The sequence below is a fragment of the Misgurnus anguillicaudatus genome, chromosome 11, assembly GCF_027580225.2.
Source record: "Misgurnus anguillicaudatus chromosome 11, ASM2758022v2, whole genome shotgun sequence".
Lineage (NCBI taxonomy): Eukaryota > Metazoa > Chordata > Actinopteri > Cypriniformes > Cobitidae > Misgurnus > Misgurnus anguillicaudatus.
Genome location: NC_073347.2, coordinates 11095596 through 11113537, shown reverse-complemented (window position 1 = coordinate 11113537; position 17942 = coordinate 11095596). Strand labels below are relative to the sequence as shown.

Genomic DNA, 17942 nt, shown 5'->3' with positions numbered 1-17942 from the left:
TTTAAAAAAGCATTTGTGATAATTAAGAAAAAAAATCTACATAAATAACTTCTCACATAAAGACAGAAACAGTTTAAATATTTTAATCGTTTAAAAAATAAATTACAGGACCTTAAAAGACAAATCAAGTGAAACCATGAGCACTTCCATACATCACAAAGCTGTGCACAATGCATGGTGCTCTTAACTTTAAAACAAATCAAGGCAAACAGAACATCACAGTCATACTCATCTCAAAACATCTCTCTTAAACCCATTTATGATCTACAATAGTAGCAATGATATTTGTACACTCATTTACATGCATGAGACTATGATACAGTCGAAAACAACACTGTACAGAAAGTGGGCCGGTTAAGGGGATTTTCGGATAGATTTACGACTTCAGCATTCCTGAACGGCTCTAAAAACAAGTTGCAAGAAATCCAGCACGAGTTTCACAACTGTATGTGTAAAATTCAAATCTTAAAATAAAATCTCTTATATTACTCAGTTTAAAACCAGTGACTTGACTATTAACTGTGTAAGGGATTACAGATCTAGTGTTTAGGTTGCCAAACGTTTGTAGCACTTTCCTAAATAAACCCCTAACTTCACAAAAACCAAACCTGCATGTTTATCTTCTTATATTATGTAATCTGAATTGTAAATGTGAATGTATGTGTATGCATAATTGTTCAGGGTAAACTATGCTGTAAACTTTAGTTAGAGTCTCCAGTCTAAGAAAATAACATCAAAGGAAAACTAAAACTTGTTCAAAAAGGCGTCGCAAACTGTCAGTTGACCTTCAACTTTGTTGTCTGTGTCAACTGATCTGTTAGCGTGGCTCTTATAGAGTTTACTACAGTCTGTCGGACGTTGTCTTGCATGTATTGCTCTGTAAGTGGTTTCAGCACCTAGAAAAAACAAAGAAATAACATTAAGATTTAAACCTTTTACAATCCCTTAGGAAATGTATGTACACCTCAAATGGGAAATATGTAAATGAAGGCAAACAGTGATGCATGTAAAACAGCACGACTCACCTGTTCCCACAGAGCCTCTGCTGTAAGATCTATAGCCACGCCCACTTCTCGATATTCTCCTGAGTATCTTGCGTACGCCCAGGCGCACAATGACAGCAGCGACACCCCCATCACAAGACTGGCCAATGCCGAGATGAACGACAAGCCGATAAAGCCCGTTACAGTGGAGACCATGTAGGCGACGAACATGACCGCAAACAGAGTGGCCGGAGTTCTCGCTGCATAGAAAATGTTTTTGCTTTCGTTGTGTTTCACGATATTCGTGTACACCTCATCCAGTTCGGTCTCCAGCTGCTGCTGGTAGCGCTGACTGTACTCAACACCACCCATTTTCTTAACCGCAGAAAATTGCTTGACAGAGGCGTCTTTGAGTTCTTCATGGTAGCGCTGGAGGTCGATGGGGGCGATGTACGGTTTGTCCCCTCCGCATATCTGTGACAGACACACGCCCGAAATAAAAACACTCATTAATCACGAGATGTGTGTAGGGCTAATTTAATTAAACCATAACAGGGACACTCTTTACTTTGAGTTATCTAGGCCAGACTATTTTAGTACAGCGGCACAGAGTTATTTTCGGTTATATAGGCTGCCTCAGCTCTCATCAAGGATTTGCTATATTTAAAGTTAATCGAGGTCTATCTCTATTAATGATTCATTTAATAATGTTTGCATTTCTTTAGACTATAGTGTACATCAGTTCTAGTGTCAATCCAGAAAAGCATCAAGTTACCTGCTCCATAGTTTTGCTATAGGTGTCTTTTGCTCCTGCGACAGCTGTCAAATTGTTTGCTTCAGCAGTCGCCTGGGATAAGAGAGGCGCAGTTAGCATTTAAAAGCTTTCATATAGATGACATTACAGGTGGAGTGTAGCATACCTGCAACATAGATTTAGGATGTGGAAGCTCCTCCCCTTGATAGATTTTAATGTATGCCTACGAACAAAGAAAACAACATATTATTGATAATAATATGTAATCAAACATAAACCAAACATTGCCATTTTTAACAGTTCAGGAGCCCAAATGACACCAAAAGTTTTTTTCTCTACTATAGAAGTCAATGGGGCTCCAAAACTGCTTGATTACAAACATTTCTGAAAAGTGACTCTGGAACAAAAAAACACTAAATTTTTAGACATTTATACAATTAGCTAAATAAATAAATACATTGCTGTATGTTTTGTTAGGATAGGACAATATTTGGCAGAGATACAATTGATACAATCTGAGGATCCAAAAATATGGAGAAAAATCACCATTAAAGGGACAGTCCACTTTTTTAAAAATAGGCTCATTTTCCCACTTCCCTAAAGTTAATCTAGGGATGCGCGATAATTTGCATGTGATTGTCATTGTGCATCTCGTTCAGTGATTAGTAGTAAATCGCCATCAGCTGCTTTCAGATGGAGCAGCATTTACTACACAAAGACGTAGTTCACTGACAATCGGGTTTTGTGTAGTAAATGCCGCTCCATCTGCATAGCAAGTGATGTTGAACCGGCTTTACTGACGAAATGCGCATGATTTTGCATGCAAATTATTGCGCATCCCTAAGTTAAACTTTTGATTTTCAACTTTTTGGAATCCATTCAGCTGATCTCCTTGTCTGGTGTACCACTTTTAGCATAGCTTAGCATAATCCATTGAATCTGATTGGACCATTAGCATTACACTCAAAAATAACCAAAGAGTTTAAATATTTTTCCTATTTAAAACTTGACTCTTCTGTAGTTTCATTGTGTACTAAGACCGACAGAAATTAAGTTGCGGGTTTTTTAGGCCGATATGGCTAGGAAATATACTCTCATTCTGGCTTTGCTGCTGTACCACGGCTGCAGCAAGCTCAATATTACGCAGTGCCTGAAAATAGTCCCCTTGGTTACTTTCAATAGTAAAACATTAAAAATCAAAAGGGGAGCTGGAAAATGAGCCTATTTTCAAAAAAAGTGGAGTGTCCCTTTAAAGTCGTCCAAATGAAGTCCTTAGCATCACATGTTACTTATAATAAATACATTTTTCATATATTAATGGTAGGAAATGTAAAAATATCTTCATGGAACAGGATATTTACTTCATATCCTAATGATTTTTGGCATTATAAAAAAAATCTATAAATGTATTGTTGGCTATTGCTACAGATATACCTGTGCTACTTATGATTGGTGTTGTGGTCAAAGGTCACAAAAAAATATTTTTAAAGGCAGAGTGCTTTGGAAAGGGAGTCGGGCCGACTACCAAAACACACTTGTAGCCAATCAGCAGTAAGCGGCGTGTCTACTAAACAACATCGTTGCCTGGGTTGCGCATGTGTGGGGCAGGTCTATCACAAGAAGGTCCAGATTCTATTGGGGTAGGGGTGTGTTTGTTTAGGTGATTTCAAATGTCAACATTGGCTTTCAGAGATCATGGATCCTGCCTTTAATTTAACAATTTACACAGGTTTGGAACAACCTGAGAGTGAGAAATGATCATTTTTGTGTGAACTATCCCTTTAAGAGCTGTGTGTTACGGTGCAGAGTGTAAATCTGAGCTTTTCCCTTGCAATCAAAAATAGCATCAGCTGCTTCACACGCTCTTTAAGACTACCAGAGCGCAAGCAATCCAGACGCAATGAACTGTTACAGCAACACATTTCATACCGAGTATTTGAGTAAACCAAACTGACCTTGAAGTACTCTAGTAGGTCTCTGCAAGTGACTTTGGCTCCGCCAATCTCTTTCTCTACCAGGTTCTCTGGTGCCAATAATAAAGGCACTAAATTGTGCAGCTCCCTTTTAAACTCTTCATCAATGTCTGCAAAAATACAGTTTAAGGTTTAAGAAGATTTATTCTCATTTAAACCATATATAGCTGATGCAATACACTGTGAAACAAAACAATGTTTCTCCAGAACTATGGAGCTACACAGAACAACAGAGAGTTACAATACAGAACTACACAAGGCAAAAAAAACACGAGCCTGCAATTCAGATCTGTGATCTACATGTGTGTCTGTGTTTCAGAAGCATCGTTTACCCACCTCTCAGTCTGCCATCGAAGTGTGGGTTGGTTGCCACCTTTAGACCTGGATGTGGCAGAAGGAAGCAGTCGACGCTGGAGAAACAAGCATGGATGTGCTTCCTAACGTTCTGCAGCTCTTCGTGTTGATTTGGCTTCAACTAGAGAGCACAAGTGAAACAGGATTCACATTCTGTTCAATGGTAAACCTGTGTTTACCTGTTTTGAGCTTAATCTCACCTTTAATCTCCGCTCCAAGAAACCATTTCCTCCATGCAGTCCATAACTGTGCTCATAAGGGAAACACCAGTCTCTGATCAGAAACAAGAGTTTCTGGTAGACAGAAAAGGAGAAACTTAGGGCCTTAATATGCCAAAAATAAGGTGCCCTTTACACAACATTTTCAACCATGAATGCAAATGTTTTTTAAACGTGGTTTGGCTGTTCATCTAAAAGGCAACAGTGTTTTCGGGTCCTAAAAACACAATTTTTTTATCGTCACCTCTGTGTAAACGCAGATCTGTGATAACTGTGCTGTCATGTGGATGTGTTACTTCGGTCAATGGCCCTGTCCCAAATGGCACACTCTGGACTTTGATGACATCACGTAGTGCAGACTTTAGGGACCCTTGAAGTGAGTCCATGAGGGCACACCGGAGTCGTAGTTTGGGACAGACTTGAGCGTCATGCCGGAAATAGGAAGAGAAGTTGCCCATCAGTCTGAACTCCTCCCATCCATCGTCTGATTACTCTTTCGTAAGGACTTCTGGGTAGGTAAAGTGCGTGGAGCATGCAGCACTGCAGGCTTCGCTGAAGACCGCATCAAGGGTGCAAAGGGGGTGCTGATGAGCACCCTTCGGATTGTAAAAATCACAGATGAAACGCTCTACAAACCCGTAGACTAATGGCGCTTTTCCATTGCATAGTACCCCATGGTTTAGGTCAGGTCAGCTCACCTCACTTTGGCTTGGTTAGCTTTTCCATCGAGTAACGTAACACTTCGGAGTGGGAGGGATTATTGGCGTGTAGTTATATTTACGTTGCCTACTGCTGTGACGACATACAAGTGAGAGTGTTGTTGTAATCATACCCATACATTCATTTATTTCTCAGTCTGCAACAAAATTAAAATTCACCAACACAAAAAGATGTTTGCACATCCTGTTTATCACTACCTCTGTCTCACAGTTTCTGAACAAGCACCCGTGGCGTCAGTCGAAACACTCCACTGAGCCTTATTTAAGTAGGTCGACACACAATATGCGTGTCGATTCGTCAGACCCAAATGCGGCGCCATAAAGTAGTAGCAACGTGAGTGGCTTCAGTCCACGCTAGTCTCACACAGCAAGTGTGAGCAGTGGGTAAGCGGCGCATTTTTTTTCAGCGCCCATGTTAACAAGCATGCACCCCGCCGCATGAGCAGAGCGAGCTCGCAGCTTTGTAGCAACAGTGCTGCAATCGTTTCTGCGTCGGTTCTGCTGCGCTGCTCATGCTCAACTAAAGTGAAAGTGCTTTGTTTATGGTTTAAATGCTCATGGATTGATGCGAAAAAGTGTCATTTACCATAAAATCATGAATGTGATGCCAAGTGTGTTTTAAACAGTCATGACTTTGACATATTTCATTGCTTTCTGAAAAATTGCTCACTGTTGCCAGAAGACTGCGCTTTCATTCACTTTCTGTCCAGCAGTAAATGAGTCCTAAACTATCTTAACAAATTTAAGAGAAAGAGATTTAATAATGTATGTGCTTCTTTAGTCTATAATTGTGTTTATATCTGTCATTAAATGGACTTGAACAGCACGAAAACAATGTGGGTTAAACAAATCAAGTTATAAAAAATACACTGACCATCAAAAGGCATATTGAAATAAAGTAATTTGAACTTGAGATTTTTATACTGTCACTAAACTGCACAGTATGAGCTGCAAACACTTTATTAAATGCTACCTCTGACTAAGAATGCATTATTTTGCACTTGTATAGTCTTTTTTTATTTAGAAATTTTAAGAGCAATAAAACATACATTGAAATTTTTACATTCAGATATGTAAATCAACATATATAGATTGCTATTAGTTAATTAATGGGGAGAGAATCGAGAATCGAATCGAAGTCGAATCGGACTGATCAAATTAATCGTTAGATTTATCGTAAAAAAAGAGAATTGTTTATCCCAGCCCTACTCGAGACAGCGCAAGCTAGCATGAAGGTAAAGCTAATCTTAGCTAATCTTAACATTATAGCGATGACACTGGTAGTGATGATTCTCTCAGACCAATCAGTGATCTACAGTGTTTTCGCGTCACGTTTTGGTATCAGCTCGGGTCGCTTGGAACCCCAACCGAGGTGGTACTAAAAAAAAGAATCAGGTACTACGTACTGCACCCAGTGGAAAAGCCCCTAAAAGTAAGCTGACCCAACCCGACCCAAACCTGTACTATGCAATGGAAAAGCACCATTAACAAGCACGTTAAGGCCACGAGATCGAAAGTCCACAAGAAGTGCGCCATTTGGGACAGGGCCTATAATGAATGTCATGCGCTGGTATAACTAAAACAACAATGGCAGCCTACAGGACTGTGTTTGTGCTGCTCAAGATACTGGGTTTATTAACGCTTATCCATAAACAGTGTTTCGGTGAACAACAAAAATTGTGCATCACACCCAATACATCTAGCATTAAAAATTGTTTGTAAATATTTTGTTATATACCACAAGTGGCACAATACACAAATGTAATAAATACATAAAAAATATATCAAGCACCTATTTGTGTATTATTGTAAACTATATTATTGTACTCTTTACCTGAAATGGTTTCTCATAGATCTCCTCCAATGCAAGTCGACCATATTCTGTGAATAGCTAAAAAATACACATGAGGTTACGGTCACAAACATACTAAACTAACAATGTACGCAAACTAAAACTAACAATGCAAACTAATAAAGTTACCTGGAGATGCTGCAAATCATCTTCTTGTATATTTTGAGTAAGATTATAAACCTAAAAAACACAAAAGATCTCAAACTTAGAATTAAAACTTGAATAAAAAAAAACATTAAATTAAACAATGTAGAGCTGTCGGTTGGTAGCTATATTGTTTATAATAAATTCATCCATTTTAAAACATTTCCTAAACCTGGAGTATCATGTCGTGCCTGCCCGCCAGTTTGGGAACCACTAATGCAGTTATTACCTCAACTACACCTGTTTGTGTGGGTATTATTATTAATACATATGTAAATACCTGTACAGAGCTGGTCATGGTGCTTAGAGCAAACACAGTGGCGCAGTCTTTGATGGTGGACTGACTGTCAAACGCTCCCTGAGTGTCCACCAACAAAACAGCCACCTGAAGGAGCAATATTAAGGTTAGTCTTGTCAAACTGTCAACACATGATATATGTGTTGATAAATACACACGTGAACGCCTATCCACCTTAGTTCCATCCGGCTTTTCCACAACAAACACTTCACTCCAAGCCTGGATTCCTGTGGTCTCTCTCTCACATCCTCCCCTCCATGAGAAACCTGTCAATGGCTCATCATCACCTCCCATCCATGACTCAGATGGCTGCAAGACAAAAGAGACAAGGACATATGCAGATTGATCTTGTGAATGCTCTGAACTGACAATGCGAACAAGCATGCATGAGACCAAGCTGGTTTTAAATGTGCAGGGCATGGCTCACAAGTTAGGGCATGCCAATGATGAGACTCCTCAGAAACTTGTTTTCAGGAATGATATTCCAAGAACCTTTTGATATTATCAGATCTTGCTCTGATTTTAATGCATTTGAACTTTGTCTTTAGTGCTGCGCACTTGTGAAGATGCTAAACTACAAGGAGCAAACTGCTCACATTTGTTTGTCCAAATACCCTAAAACAAATGTTATTGGGTGTGACACATTAATACATCAAGGACTACTTTAAGCAAGCAAGCAAACAATCAATATTATTTGAGTCTACGTGCAATATTTGTACAAACTGTTAATGCATCATGTGGCATAATCATTCAAATGAATAGGTGAAGGAAAAACATGTATTAAATGTTTAGCATGTTTGTCCACCGAAACGAGTGCAGTAGAGCTCTAACCTGACTGTGCATGTAACGTAGCATGAAATCCAGTAGGAATGACTTTCCCTTCCGGAAGGCACCGGCCACAGACAGCACAACAACATTGAGATCCCTGACATGTTCCTGCATTAGGATCTTTTCCAGAGCAGCGGCATCCAACTCAAATTTATGATCATCCTCACTGGCTATCACGATCTGGACGGGTCGAGCCCCTTCTGGGACTGGGTCCAGCTCAGGTTCAAGCTCCTCCTCTACAGCACAGGGTGCCAGCCCATTCGTTTTAGGACTGGCCTCCTCGAATGAGCTCAAATCAGGGTGGCCGCGGCGCAATGGTACATCCTCCACACCGGTCATATCTGTAGAAAGACACAAGATAAATGTATCAATTACTGTATGCATACTCCAACAACTGGGAGGATATGATTTGCCATGATCATCGGCTGTTTTTAAACAATGGTGTGATGTCCGATAGTGGGAAAAATTGCAGAAACCCATTAATAGGTTGATATATCAGTGCATTCTTCCTTTGTACTATGCACTATTAGGATTGTGCCGATAGACAATAGTATTGTGTATCGACGACTATCAGACATATCGCTAATAGCGCGCATTCATGACGATCGTTGGCGATAGTTATTATTATCATTATCATAGTTTCACATTAACATGCACATTGCATGCTTTCCTCGCATGAGAGGGTTTGTGGGCTTTACTTTGCGTGAGAGAGCTTGTAATGCTTGCAGATTTCTTCTCACATGCACATGGACTCAAAGCGCGCGTCTTGGACTCCTGCTCGGACCTGAATGCGCGCGTCTTGGACTCCTGCTCGGACCTGAATGCGCGCGTCTTGGACTCCTGCTCGGAGCTGAACTTGTAATATGCGCGGCTCTGATATTTCCTTACACTAGAGAGGTTGTTAGGTGTGCAGAGGGTTAAAACCAGTGAGTTTGTTGTTCCCACTCCCTGGCAAGCTTAATGATGCGGATGGATTAATGGGAACAGTTTTAAAAGGTTGCGGTCATGACATGTTGCCCTTGCTTCTTTTTTTGTCCACCAATCAAGTGACTTGTCATAAGTAAAGTAGTGCCCCCCCCCCCGATACTATCGTGTATCGGCGATCTCAGGGGCTGACGATAGGACGATCTCAATATGGGCCATATCGCCCAACACTATACACTAGAAGTATAAATACTTTTCTAGTCATGTGAACTGTATTTTCCCGACAATAAGTCGCTCTGGAGTATAAGTCGCATCAGTCAAAAATGCTTTTGAAAACAAAAAACATATAAGTCGCACTGGACTATACCTCACGTTTATTTTATTTGAAAATGATTTCACAAAATCCATGCCAAAGAACAGACATTTAATCTGGAAAGGCAAGTTATTCAACTAAACAATAGCACAGAACAGCAGGCTGAATAGGTGTCCGTACATGTTAAAGTAACAAACAGTTCTTTACACGATACACAATAGCATACAGGACATACTTGGGAGGCTAAATAGGTTAAATTAACACGATAAGCCAAATAAAGTTTTAAAAAGGTCCAGAAGTCATTCTGCATCACTGAATCCATTGAATTACATAAAAACAGACCCGCCAAACTATTAAGAAAGTGCGACTTATAGTCCGGAAAATACGGTACATACATACTTTTAAGTATGTAGTGGCAGTATATACATTGCAATCATTTTTTGTTTAAATCTTGTCGTCACAGAATTTTTGCATTTCTAAGCTTTGTGAAAAACTTTGCAATTGTCAAATCTGAATGACTAAAATGCTAAACACTAACAATTACACACAAATACAAACTTTTGAGCAAAAAGCTGTAGTTAATATTAACTGGGATTTATGCATGGACTCCAAAATCTACTATGCTTTTAATGCTGAATGCAAGAATTTTCATCTAGCATAACGTATAATAGAATGAATTGTCCATGAATCAGAGCATTTACTGGATTTATGTTTTGTGTAACACCTACTGATACACAGTCAGACATGGGTTTTCTTACATCACAGATTTGCATTTCAGCATTCATAAGCAGCTCATTACCGGAGTCACTTTCTATTCCAGGCGTGTGGGTCTCTGTTCTAACCCCATGTACTTTATCCATGAGCCGTGATAAGTCCTGATCCCCTTGACCATGGGGCTAAATTTGGTCATTTTTGTGCTCCAGTTAAGACATACGCAACACAAAACAAACACCCTCTCCAAAGGCACATGGCCAGTTAAACAGAGCTGGATCAGAGTCAAGCAGCCAGTCTAGTGTAAGCAAACACTAGCAAGGACACTAAATGAGGACAGTTTACTCTAAACTGTTACATAAGCCTGGTCAATACAACAATCTATCAGTATGTCTTTAAAACTGCTTAGAATAAACTATCGTCGTTTATACCACATGGCTGTTGAATGCTTTATTCTGATTGGTTGAGAAATGATCCACAGGTATGAATTATTTTTCGATAGCCACACAACTGACCTGTCAAATGTCTTAAAATAATCACCAGAGCAATGCTTAGGTAGATAACCGTGGTATAAGCAAAATAATTGACTCTGGTACTTCGAATTAGGGATGCTCCGATCAGGATTTTTGCAGCCGAGTACCGATTTATTGTTGTCATGATCGGCCGAAACCAATGACCGATACTTATTCTTTAAACTGATATGCAAGCTCTTTGATTAATGTAACTGTTAAACTATTTTCTAAATAAAGTCATGCCACAAATGCTGCCTTTGCAGTTATTAGGTATATTATTGTTTTATTAGAGAATCAAATAAGCACATCTTTTACAAAGAGCAATTTAATATGCCTTTAAAAAGGCTTATGCCTGTTAAAAGTAATAAAAATAAAACACTAAGAATCAGTGTATATTTAATTCATACACAGAAGACTATGCAAATTACAACAGATCTTAAGCCATGAGCAGAAAGCGATATTTTATTTAATATTATTGACAAATAAATTAGGTTACTGTAGCTTTAAGATGTGAGAGAGAACTTTGCTTTGTTGTGCTGAATAACAAGCCGTGTCTGTGTGCGTGCATCGGATGTACGCGCTGCGGACAAGGGCAGCTACAAGTAAAATGAAAGTTTAGACTGTCAAAACTTTAAAACATGCAAATAGCAAACTTTTGTCATGAAGACGCAATGTCCACAATAGATATGCTTTATACGCTGTTTGTCAGGGATGTGAAAACGTGTCGTGCTGCATGTTAGGACTGGAGGACTCATAAACACCCCAGCAAGCATATAACCGACCTTTAACATTGAAATATGGTTGAAATAATGTCAGTTCTTGTTTCAACGTTGAAACAACATTGATACAAGAGTTAATGCTAAAGATTGCAAAAGGTTAATAAAATGCTTAAAAATCAACGTTGAATTTTGGTTGAAATGATGTCGGTTGTTTGTTTAAATTTGATTCAATTTGCAAAATCAAAACGTAATTCAACGTTGAAGCAACTGTGCCCTTGATTCAACAGTAGAATCAACGCTGAAATGTCGGCTGGGATATATCTAAAGGCAGAGAAAAAAATCCAAATTTGCAGGTCGCACAGAACAACGGACTGTGTAAAATGGTAGCAAATTGCACCGGCATTCAAGTAGAAAGATAGGTTCATGATATCGGCAAATTTAGCGAGTACCGATCAAGACATTCAATGCGATGATCGGCCGATACTGATCTAGTATGGTCGATCGATCGGAGCATCCCTACTTTAAATTATTTGACAATAATGCATAACGCTTTGCATTGTGCCGCAGTACCACCCTGGGTGTGCACTGTTTTAGAATAATTCACGGCCCTTTGTTAATTATTTCTTACACATTTGAAATAATAGAATAAACACAAAGAGTTTTAAGATTGTTGGGACTGATTGTGCCAGTTAATATATTTATTAGGCCATATGCATTGATCTCTAATGCAGCGAATAGCAACCTTTGTGACTTTGAGGCCATATTCACCACAAATATTTGTAATGCTTGGCATAAATAGAAATGTATATATAATTTTATAATTTAAAAAAACATGTTGATTTTAGCTTATTTTAATGCTTGTTTAAATAGTTTAAGTCAACATGAGGCTCCTTTGGAAGCCTGTTGACGGCCCAGGCACTTGGTTTTGAAAGACAGCCCCATGTGTCCCAACAGGAACGTTTGCCCATTTTACATAATATTTTCAGTAAACGTGCCACGAATAATGTAAAAATATTAACTTCCTAGAAAATGTAAAAAGCAACATTGATAGACCATTAATCTATATATAGCACATGAGATAGACAGGACAATTCAGTCAGATAAACAAGAAGCTCAACAAATCTGCTTGTGTTATCTGTTCACCTGGTGAATGTGTTATCACAGATAAAATGCAACTTTATCTTGTCATCTTGGTCTATGCACTTCAACATTAGCGCAGACTGCCCTGGACACAACAGCCTTGCCCTGACTCCGAGCACATTTACATGGCAAATTATCCTACGTAACTTACAAGTTACAAAACGATGTACATGCAGATCACCATAAACATGAAAAATAAGCAAAGAAGATCATAATACAATAAAATGTCAGATAACGTGGGACACATACAATTAAAAACACAATGATCAGTAAATACGTTTCAAGTTGCGCGCGAGACCTTGCCGCGTGTGATTATGTTTCTGATCGCGCGCACGCGCTTGTCATACAAAGCAGCTGCCAAATTCAGCGAAATACTAAAACAGCATAACTTGTACATTCTGCTCACAAAAAGCATTCAAGATAATATTAAAGTAAAACATATAAGGTGAACTAAACGAGCTTGATTAAAACGTTAAACAAGACCGTAAAAGCTAGCTCCAAAGTTTGCAACGTTGCAAATTAAGCCATCTAATAATAGCAAACGTATAAATAACCGAAGAACTCACTGACAAGACTGCCTTTCTACCGGCAAATATGTATGGTGTGTTTATCGCACATAAACCCGTGACTGTTTGAGTGACAGATAACTAACGTTAACGTTAAACTCTCTCACGTGCGTCTCGCGGTTTTGTCTACATGCTCCAAATATTACTCAAACTCGTACTTGGTTTCAGACAGCTCTCGGTGAAACTAACAAGGCGATCCGAATAGACTCGGGACAGAGATTATTCTCACCTGGTAAAACTTGACCGTGACCGGATAAAATGCAAGTTTAGTCCCGATTTTAACTTTCAACTCGTCATTAAAACCACCGACTAACACAACTTAACAATGGCAAGTCAAAAAGTAGTGTATGAATATTGTAAACAGCTTTCAAATGAAACACAAACTAAAATAAAGCCGTCACCTTCGTCAAAGTTTTTATGTTTGTTGGCTGAGAAATGCCGATTCCTCTGTCCGCTGTCTTCCGCCATCTTGATTCTGTTTAAACTCTCCGGCGTGACGTCACAGCCTCGCATACTGTACATATCAACTCATACATTACATTCATGTATCTTACGATATTTAGGCGTGTTTGTCAGTTTGGACGACAGAGGAAAAAATGTTATATAAAATGCAGTCCTGCAACAGTACAGTGACTCTTTTTAATTACAGGAGATAATTAATGTTTATTAAGCAGTTTTTTGCACATATACTGACTTAGGCCTATATATTTAATATGGTTAGTATATACAGTATTTCATACCAATACTTCCTCTGCTTTAATACAGCAAATGTGCAGTTATTACTCTTATAACGTTTATAAACGTTTCTATTTTTGTGAACGTAAAATATGACAAGTAAACCAAACCAAATAGCAGCAATGCTCCAGTCCACACGGTGGCAGTAATGCAACAACAAACTCAGTTTGGTGTAAGGAAACATAAAATTATGAACGTTACCAATATCTGTGGCGCTATTTTGTAGTTTATTAACTAGTCATGTAATGTGTTGCAACATTAGTGTTCGACTTCGACTGCAGTGGTTGTATCGTTAGTAAATAAACTATTTTGAGTAAACGCCTTGTTTGAGAATGACAGAAGTGTGCAAAGAGAAGTTTGGTGAGGGACCCGTGGAGAAATGGACCCTACGATCAGACAGTGTCAGTGTGGAAATCATCTCATTGGGATGTGTTATAAAATCCATCAAAACAGCAGATCGGAACGGTCAAAGTGCGGACATAGTGTTAGGATACGATGACTTAGAAGGCAAGTTCTGCCATTCGCTACGTTGAAAATGTAAACATCCTGTTTTTATGACTGTCGTTACAGTTGTTCCATAATTTTTGAGATTATTGCTAGCAGAAGTTGTGTATTGTTTTCTCTAAAATTTTGTTCTTACAATTACTCTGCTGCCTTCCATGCAAAGTGTGCGTTTTAGACAACTCGGATTTGGGATATTTCCCACATTAACCCGGAAATAATGAAATGGCCCTCTTTTATTGTCACAAAACACTTTGAATGTTTTGGTGTTACTAACTCATTTTTAATGTTAATGTTACCAAAATCGTTTATTGTTAATTAATCCAGCAGTCATTTCCGGTTTTGAGGTGGGAGATATCCTAAATCCGAGTTGTCTGGAGCGCAGCATTAGTACTAACCAGCCACAAATTACGACTTTTGTACTTGTTTCTAGACAGCAATGTAATTCATTGGACAAAACTACATTGATACTTATTTAAAACATAACTTAGAAAGCTACAAATAACTCTAAGCATATAATATTCATAACACCCACAGTGTATAATCTTATTTTTTTATCAGAAAACAACTACAGAATATTGTAATATATGTGGCTGCTCGGTTTAAAAAGCTGCAAAAGCATTAAGACAGCAGTAAAGCATGAGCATAATAACAAAGTATCTGTAACTCGGCTAGTAGACCATTGCATTGGCAGCATGAAAGGTCATGGGTTCAAATCCAGGGAACACACATCTCACACAAAGTCTCTCAATATTCACTCCAGGTTATCTCTCAAACCCACGATATTTTGGAGCTGTAGTGGGCCGTGTGGCTAACAGGATTGCCAAGGGTCGGTTTGTTATAGATGGCAAGGAATATAAACTGGCCATAAACAATGGACCTAATGCTTTACATGGTGGTCTAAAAGGCTTTAACAAGGTAAACACACCATTAACTTTTCTGGAATGTTTTTTTCTTGTTTTCAGTTTGTTGTGTACAGATACAAGCTTGACCTTTGTTTTTATTTTCCTTTTGTTTGTGTGTGTTATAGGCAGTGTGGGCCGCAGAGGCTGTGGACAGTGGGGTGAAATTCAATCACAGTAGTCCAGATGGAGATGAGGGATACCCTGGAAACTTAAACCTCTCTGTTGTGTACAAGCTGGAGAAAAACACACTTAGTGTCTTCTACAATGCACAAACTGACCAAACAACACCAATTAACCTAACTAACCATTCCTACTTCAACCTAGCTGGACAGGTAAGGCCACACACTTGAAGGACATGTACAAGTGTTTTAATCTAGGCAAAACAGACTGCACTTATAAATCATACTTGTTTATATATGATAGGCGTTTAAACACAAAAATGCCCCTTCTGTAGGGGACACCGGATATTTATGACCATGAGGTGACCATCTTTGCAGATTCGTACCTGCCGGTGGATGACACAATGATCCCCACAGGTGTTGCTATTTAAGTCTTACGTCTCTCAATCTGAAACATCAAGGATCATAAATAGCAACTTCTTAAGTCTTGCAAATTTGTTAAACATGTCCAGATGTTTATGTTGTCTATGCTTTATTTCAAACATCTACAGTATAGCATTGCTGATCTTCTTGCTGTTTTAAAACAGAAACTCAACATATCATTTACAGGAGAAATAAAACCTGTGGAAAACACATTGTTTGACCTGAGAAAGTCTGTCCTTTTGGGCTCTAGACTGAAAGAGCTTCCTGGTCCTGGCTTTGACCACAACTTCTGTTTGTGGTCGCCTGGAGAACAACATTTGGAACGTAAATGTGCAAGGTAACGTGTTATGATGTGTTTATTAAAATACAGATTCTACTTTAATGTCGACGACTCGTATTCTCATGTGTCTTAATATCCACAGAGTGGTGCATCCTGGGTCAGGTCGTGTTCTGGAGGTGAGCACAACCCAACCTGGTGTTCAGTTCTACACATCAAACTTCCTGGATGGGACAATAAAGGGGAAAGGTGGAGCTTCTTACCCCAAACACAGTGCTTTCTGTTTGGAGACCCAAAACTGGCCAGATGCAGTTAATCAGGTAAATGAATTAAAATAAGGTGTAAAACAAGCTATTTGGATGATCAATGCAACTAATGTAGCACCTGAAACCTCCAAAAGACTGCAGTTTAGTGTATTTTATATAGACATAATGCATTAGATAAATTAAGATATGTCTGTATCGTTCAGTCATCTACATTCTAGAAAAACAAAGTACCACATGATGCCTCTCAGTCAATGTGCGGTGTTAACTGTCCTCTCTTTTCTCTTAGCCACATTTTCCTGATGTCCTGCTGAGGCCGGGAGAGCAGTACACACACAGCACACACTTTACATTCTCACTGATCTGAAGTTACATTCCTAAGTCATATCTTACATAAATATTAGCATTGAAGTGATTCCAGCAAAGTGATTTCATAGACATAAATGAAGCCAATTATTTTCAGTAAACATTCATTTTGTTACTAATAATGTTCTTCGTAATTGTAAATGATCTGTGTATTAAATTCTATTTGAACATTTCAAAAATGTAACATTGTCTAATTGTATAAGTCCACAGTCTAGACTCTTAGCAGCATCTAGCGGTGAGACCAATGGTTCAGTCCAATGCTCACCCCTCCATTTCGAAACGCATAGCGAAGCTATGGTAGCCGCCACAGGACAAACAAGTCATCATCTGAGGCAACGTAGTGACAAAAGCACGTTTGTCCATTTAGGGCTACTGTAGATACATTGCGATGCAAAATGGCGCCTTTCATATAAGGGGACCCGTGGTGTATGTAGATAAAACGTCTCATTCTAAGCTAATAAAAACATAACGGTTCATTATGTAAGGTCTTTATATACCACTGAAGATATAGTTATGTATAGGCAGTTTCAACAGACACACACACACAGTCGCGGTTAAGGGCGATTTATAGTCGTGTGTAGGTTCTACGCCATAAGTTGCTGTTTATTTACATCCATCATTGCTGGTCTTCTCAAAGTATACACAACAAGTTGCTGTTTGTTCTTCGTTTGTGGCTTAACTTGCAAAGCTGCTTCTTCTTTGGCGTTCGCGCTGCTACTGTGGTTACACGCGTGGTTACTGCCTACCAGCGGCCTGCGCGCGTGTTTGCACGTCGACGCGGACGACGACGCAAAAGTATAAATGAAAACCGACGCGGAACCTACGCCGTAGGACCTACGCACGACTATAACGAGCCCTTACGCGCCTGAACCAAAGTGAACTTCCTGTCTGCACTTCTTTATGACTCTGGGGTGCGTTTTCCAAAAGCATCGCTAGCTAACTGTGGTCGTTGTTACCATTAAACTCTAATGGCATCGACAGAACTTGCGACCAACGTTGTTTTCGGGAAATGCACCCCTGGCTAGTGGCAAAACTGATCTCAGAAAGAAATACCTTGTCGAAAATAAAATGTTTTGGTTTGGTAAAGACAACGAGCATGGATCACAACTGTGTGTAGAGGTTTGGCAGCCAGGCAAGAATTCAAGGACCTGTAACTAACATTGCATACATTAATTTTACACAGTAACATAATAGTAATAGTTAAAGCAACGCTAAAGAGTTTTTGCTCTTTGCTCCCCCTACAGGTTAGAACCGTAATTGTCCATTACCACTGTCGTAAATACTGCAGCATAGCTGCCTGGCGCTGATTGGATTGTAGGTCTGCCGTAAAGCACGTTTTTGTAGT

General features: G+C 39.1%; 2 protein-coding genes across 3 annotated transcripts; one reads left to right on the top strand and one right to left on the bottom strand.

The window, feature by feature from the left end:
- Positions 1-67: 67 nt before the first annotated feature.
- On the bottom strand, positions 68-13560 carry atl2 (atlastin GTPase 2). Of its 2 annotated transcripts, none has more exons than XM_055170111.2 (13): positions 13410-13560; positions 8127-8464; positions 7470-7604; positions 7278-7382; positions 6983-7033; positions 6836-6892; positions 4265-4357; positions 4047-4185; positions 3693-3820; positions 1904-1960; positions 1759-1830; positions 1026-1457; positions 68-896 (listed from the first exon to the last, which is right to left on the bottom strand). In XM_055170111.2, the coding sequence occupies exons 1-13, from the start codon at positions 13528-13530 to the stop codon at positions 777-779; spliced, it is 1848 nt and encodes a 615-aa protein (XP_055026086.2). In that variant the 5' UTR covers positions 13531-13560; the 3' UTR covers positions 68-776. The 2 variants fall into 2 exon arrangements, with proteins under 2 accessions (XP_055026086.2, XP_055026087.2); XM_055170112.2 differs by lacking the exon at positions 13410-13560 and adding an exon at positions 13238-13390.
- Positions 13561-13893: 333 nt separating this feature from the next.
- On the top strand, positions 13894-16776 carry galm (galactose mutarotase). Its single transcript, XM_055170113.2, has 7 exons — positions 13894-14250; positions 15008-15162; positions 15275-15481; positions 15604-15685; positions 15878-16028; positions 16114-16288; positions 16521-16776. The coding sequence occupies exons 1-7, from the start codon at positions 14076-14078 to the stop codon at positions 16596-16598; spliced, it is 1023 nt and encodes a 340-aa protein (XP_055026088.2). The 5' UTR covers positions 13894-14075; the 3' UTR covers positions 16599-16776.
- Positions 16777-17942: the final 1166 nt, after the last annotated feature.

What these genes read in the sequence shown, in the direction of transcription:
- atl2 (XM_055170111.2), bottom strand. Translation starts at nt 13,530, where the DNA reads ATGTACAGTATGCGAGGCTGTGACGTCACGCCGGAGAGTTTAAACAGA. An exon ending in AAAAGCCGGATGGAACTAAG is followed by an intron (nt 7,383 to 7,469) that starts GTGGATAGGCGT and finishes TTGCTCCTTCAG; the next exon opens with GTGGCTGTTTTGTTGGTGGA. An exon ending in CAGAGGCTCTGTGGGAACAG is followed by an intron (nt 897 to 1,025) that starts GTGAGTCGTGCT and finishes TGTTTTTTCTAG; the next exon opens with GTGCTGAAACCACTTACAGA.
- galm (XM_055170113.2), top strand. Translation starts at nt 14,076, where the DNA reads ATGACAGAAGTGTGCAAAGAGAAGTTTGGTGAGGGACCCGTGGAGAAA. An exon ending in GTCTAAAAGGCTTTAACAAG is followed by an intron (nt 15,163 to 15,274) that starts GTAAACACACCA and finishes TGTGTGTTATAG; the next exon opens with GCAGTGTGGGCCGCAGAGGC. An exon ending in TTGGAACGTAAATGTGCAAG is followed by an intron (nt 16,029 to 16,113) that starts GTAACGTGTTAT and finishes TAATATCCACAG; the next exon opens with AGTGGTGCATCCTGGGTCAG.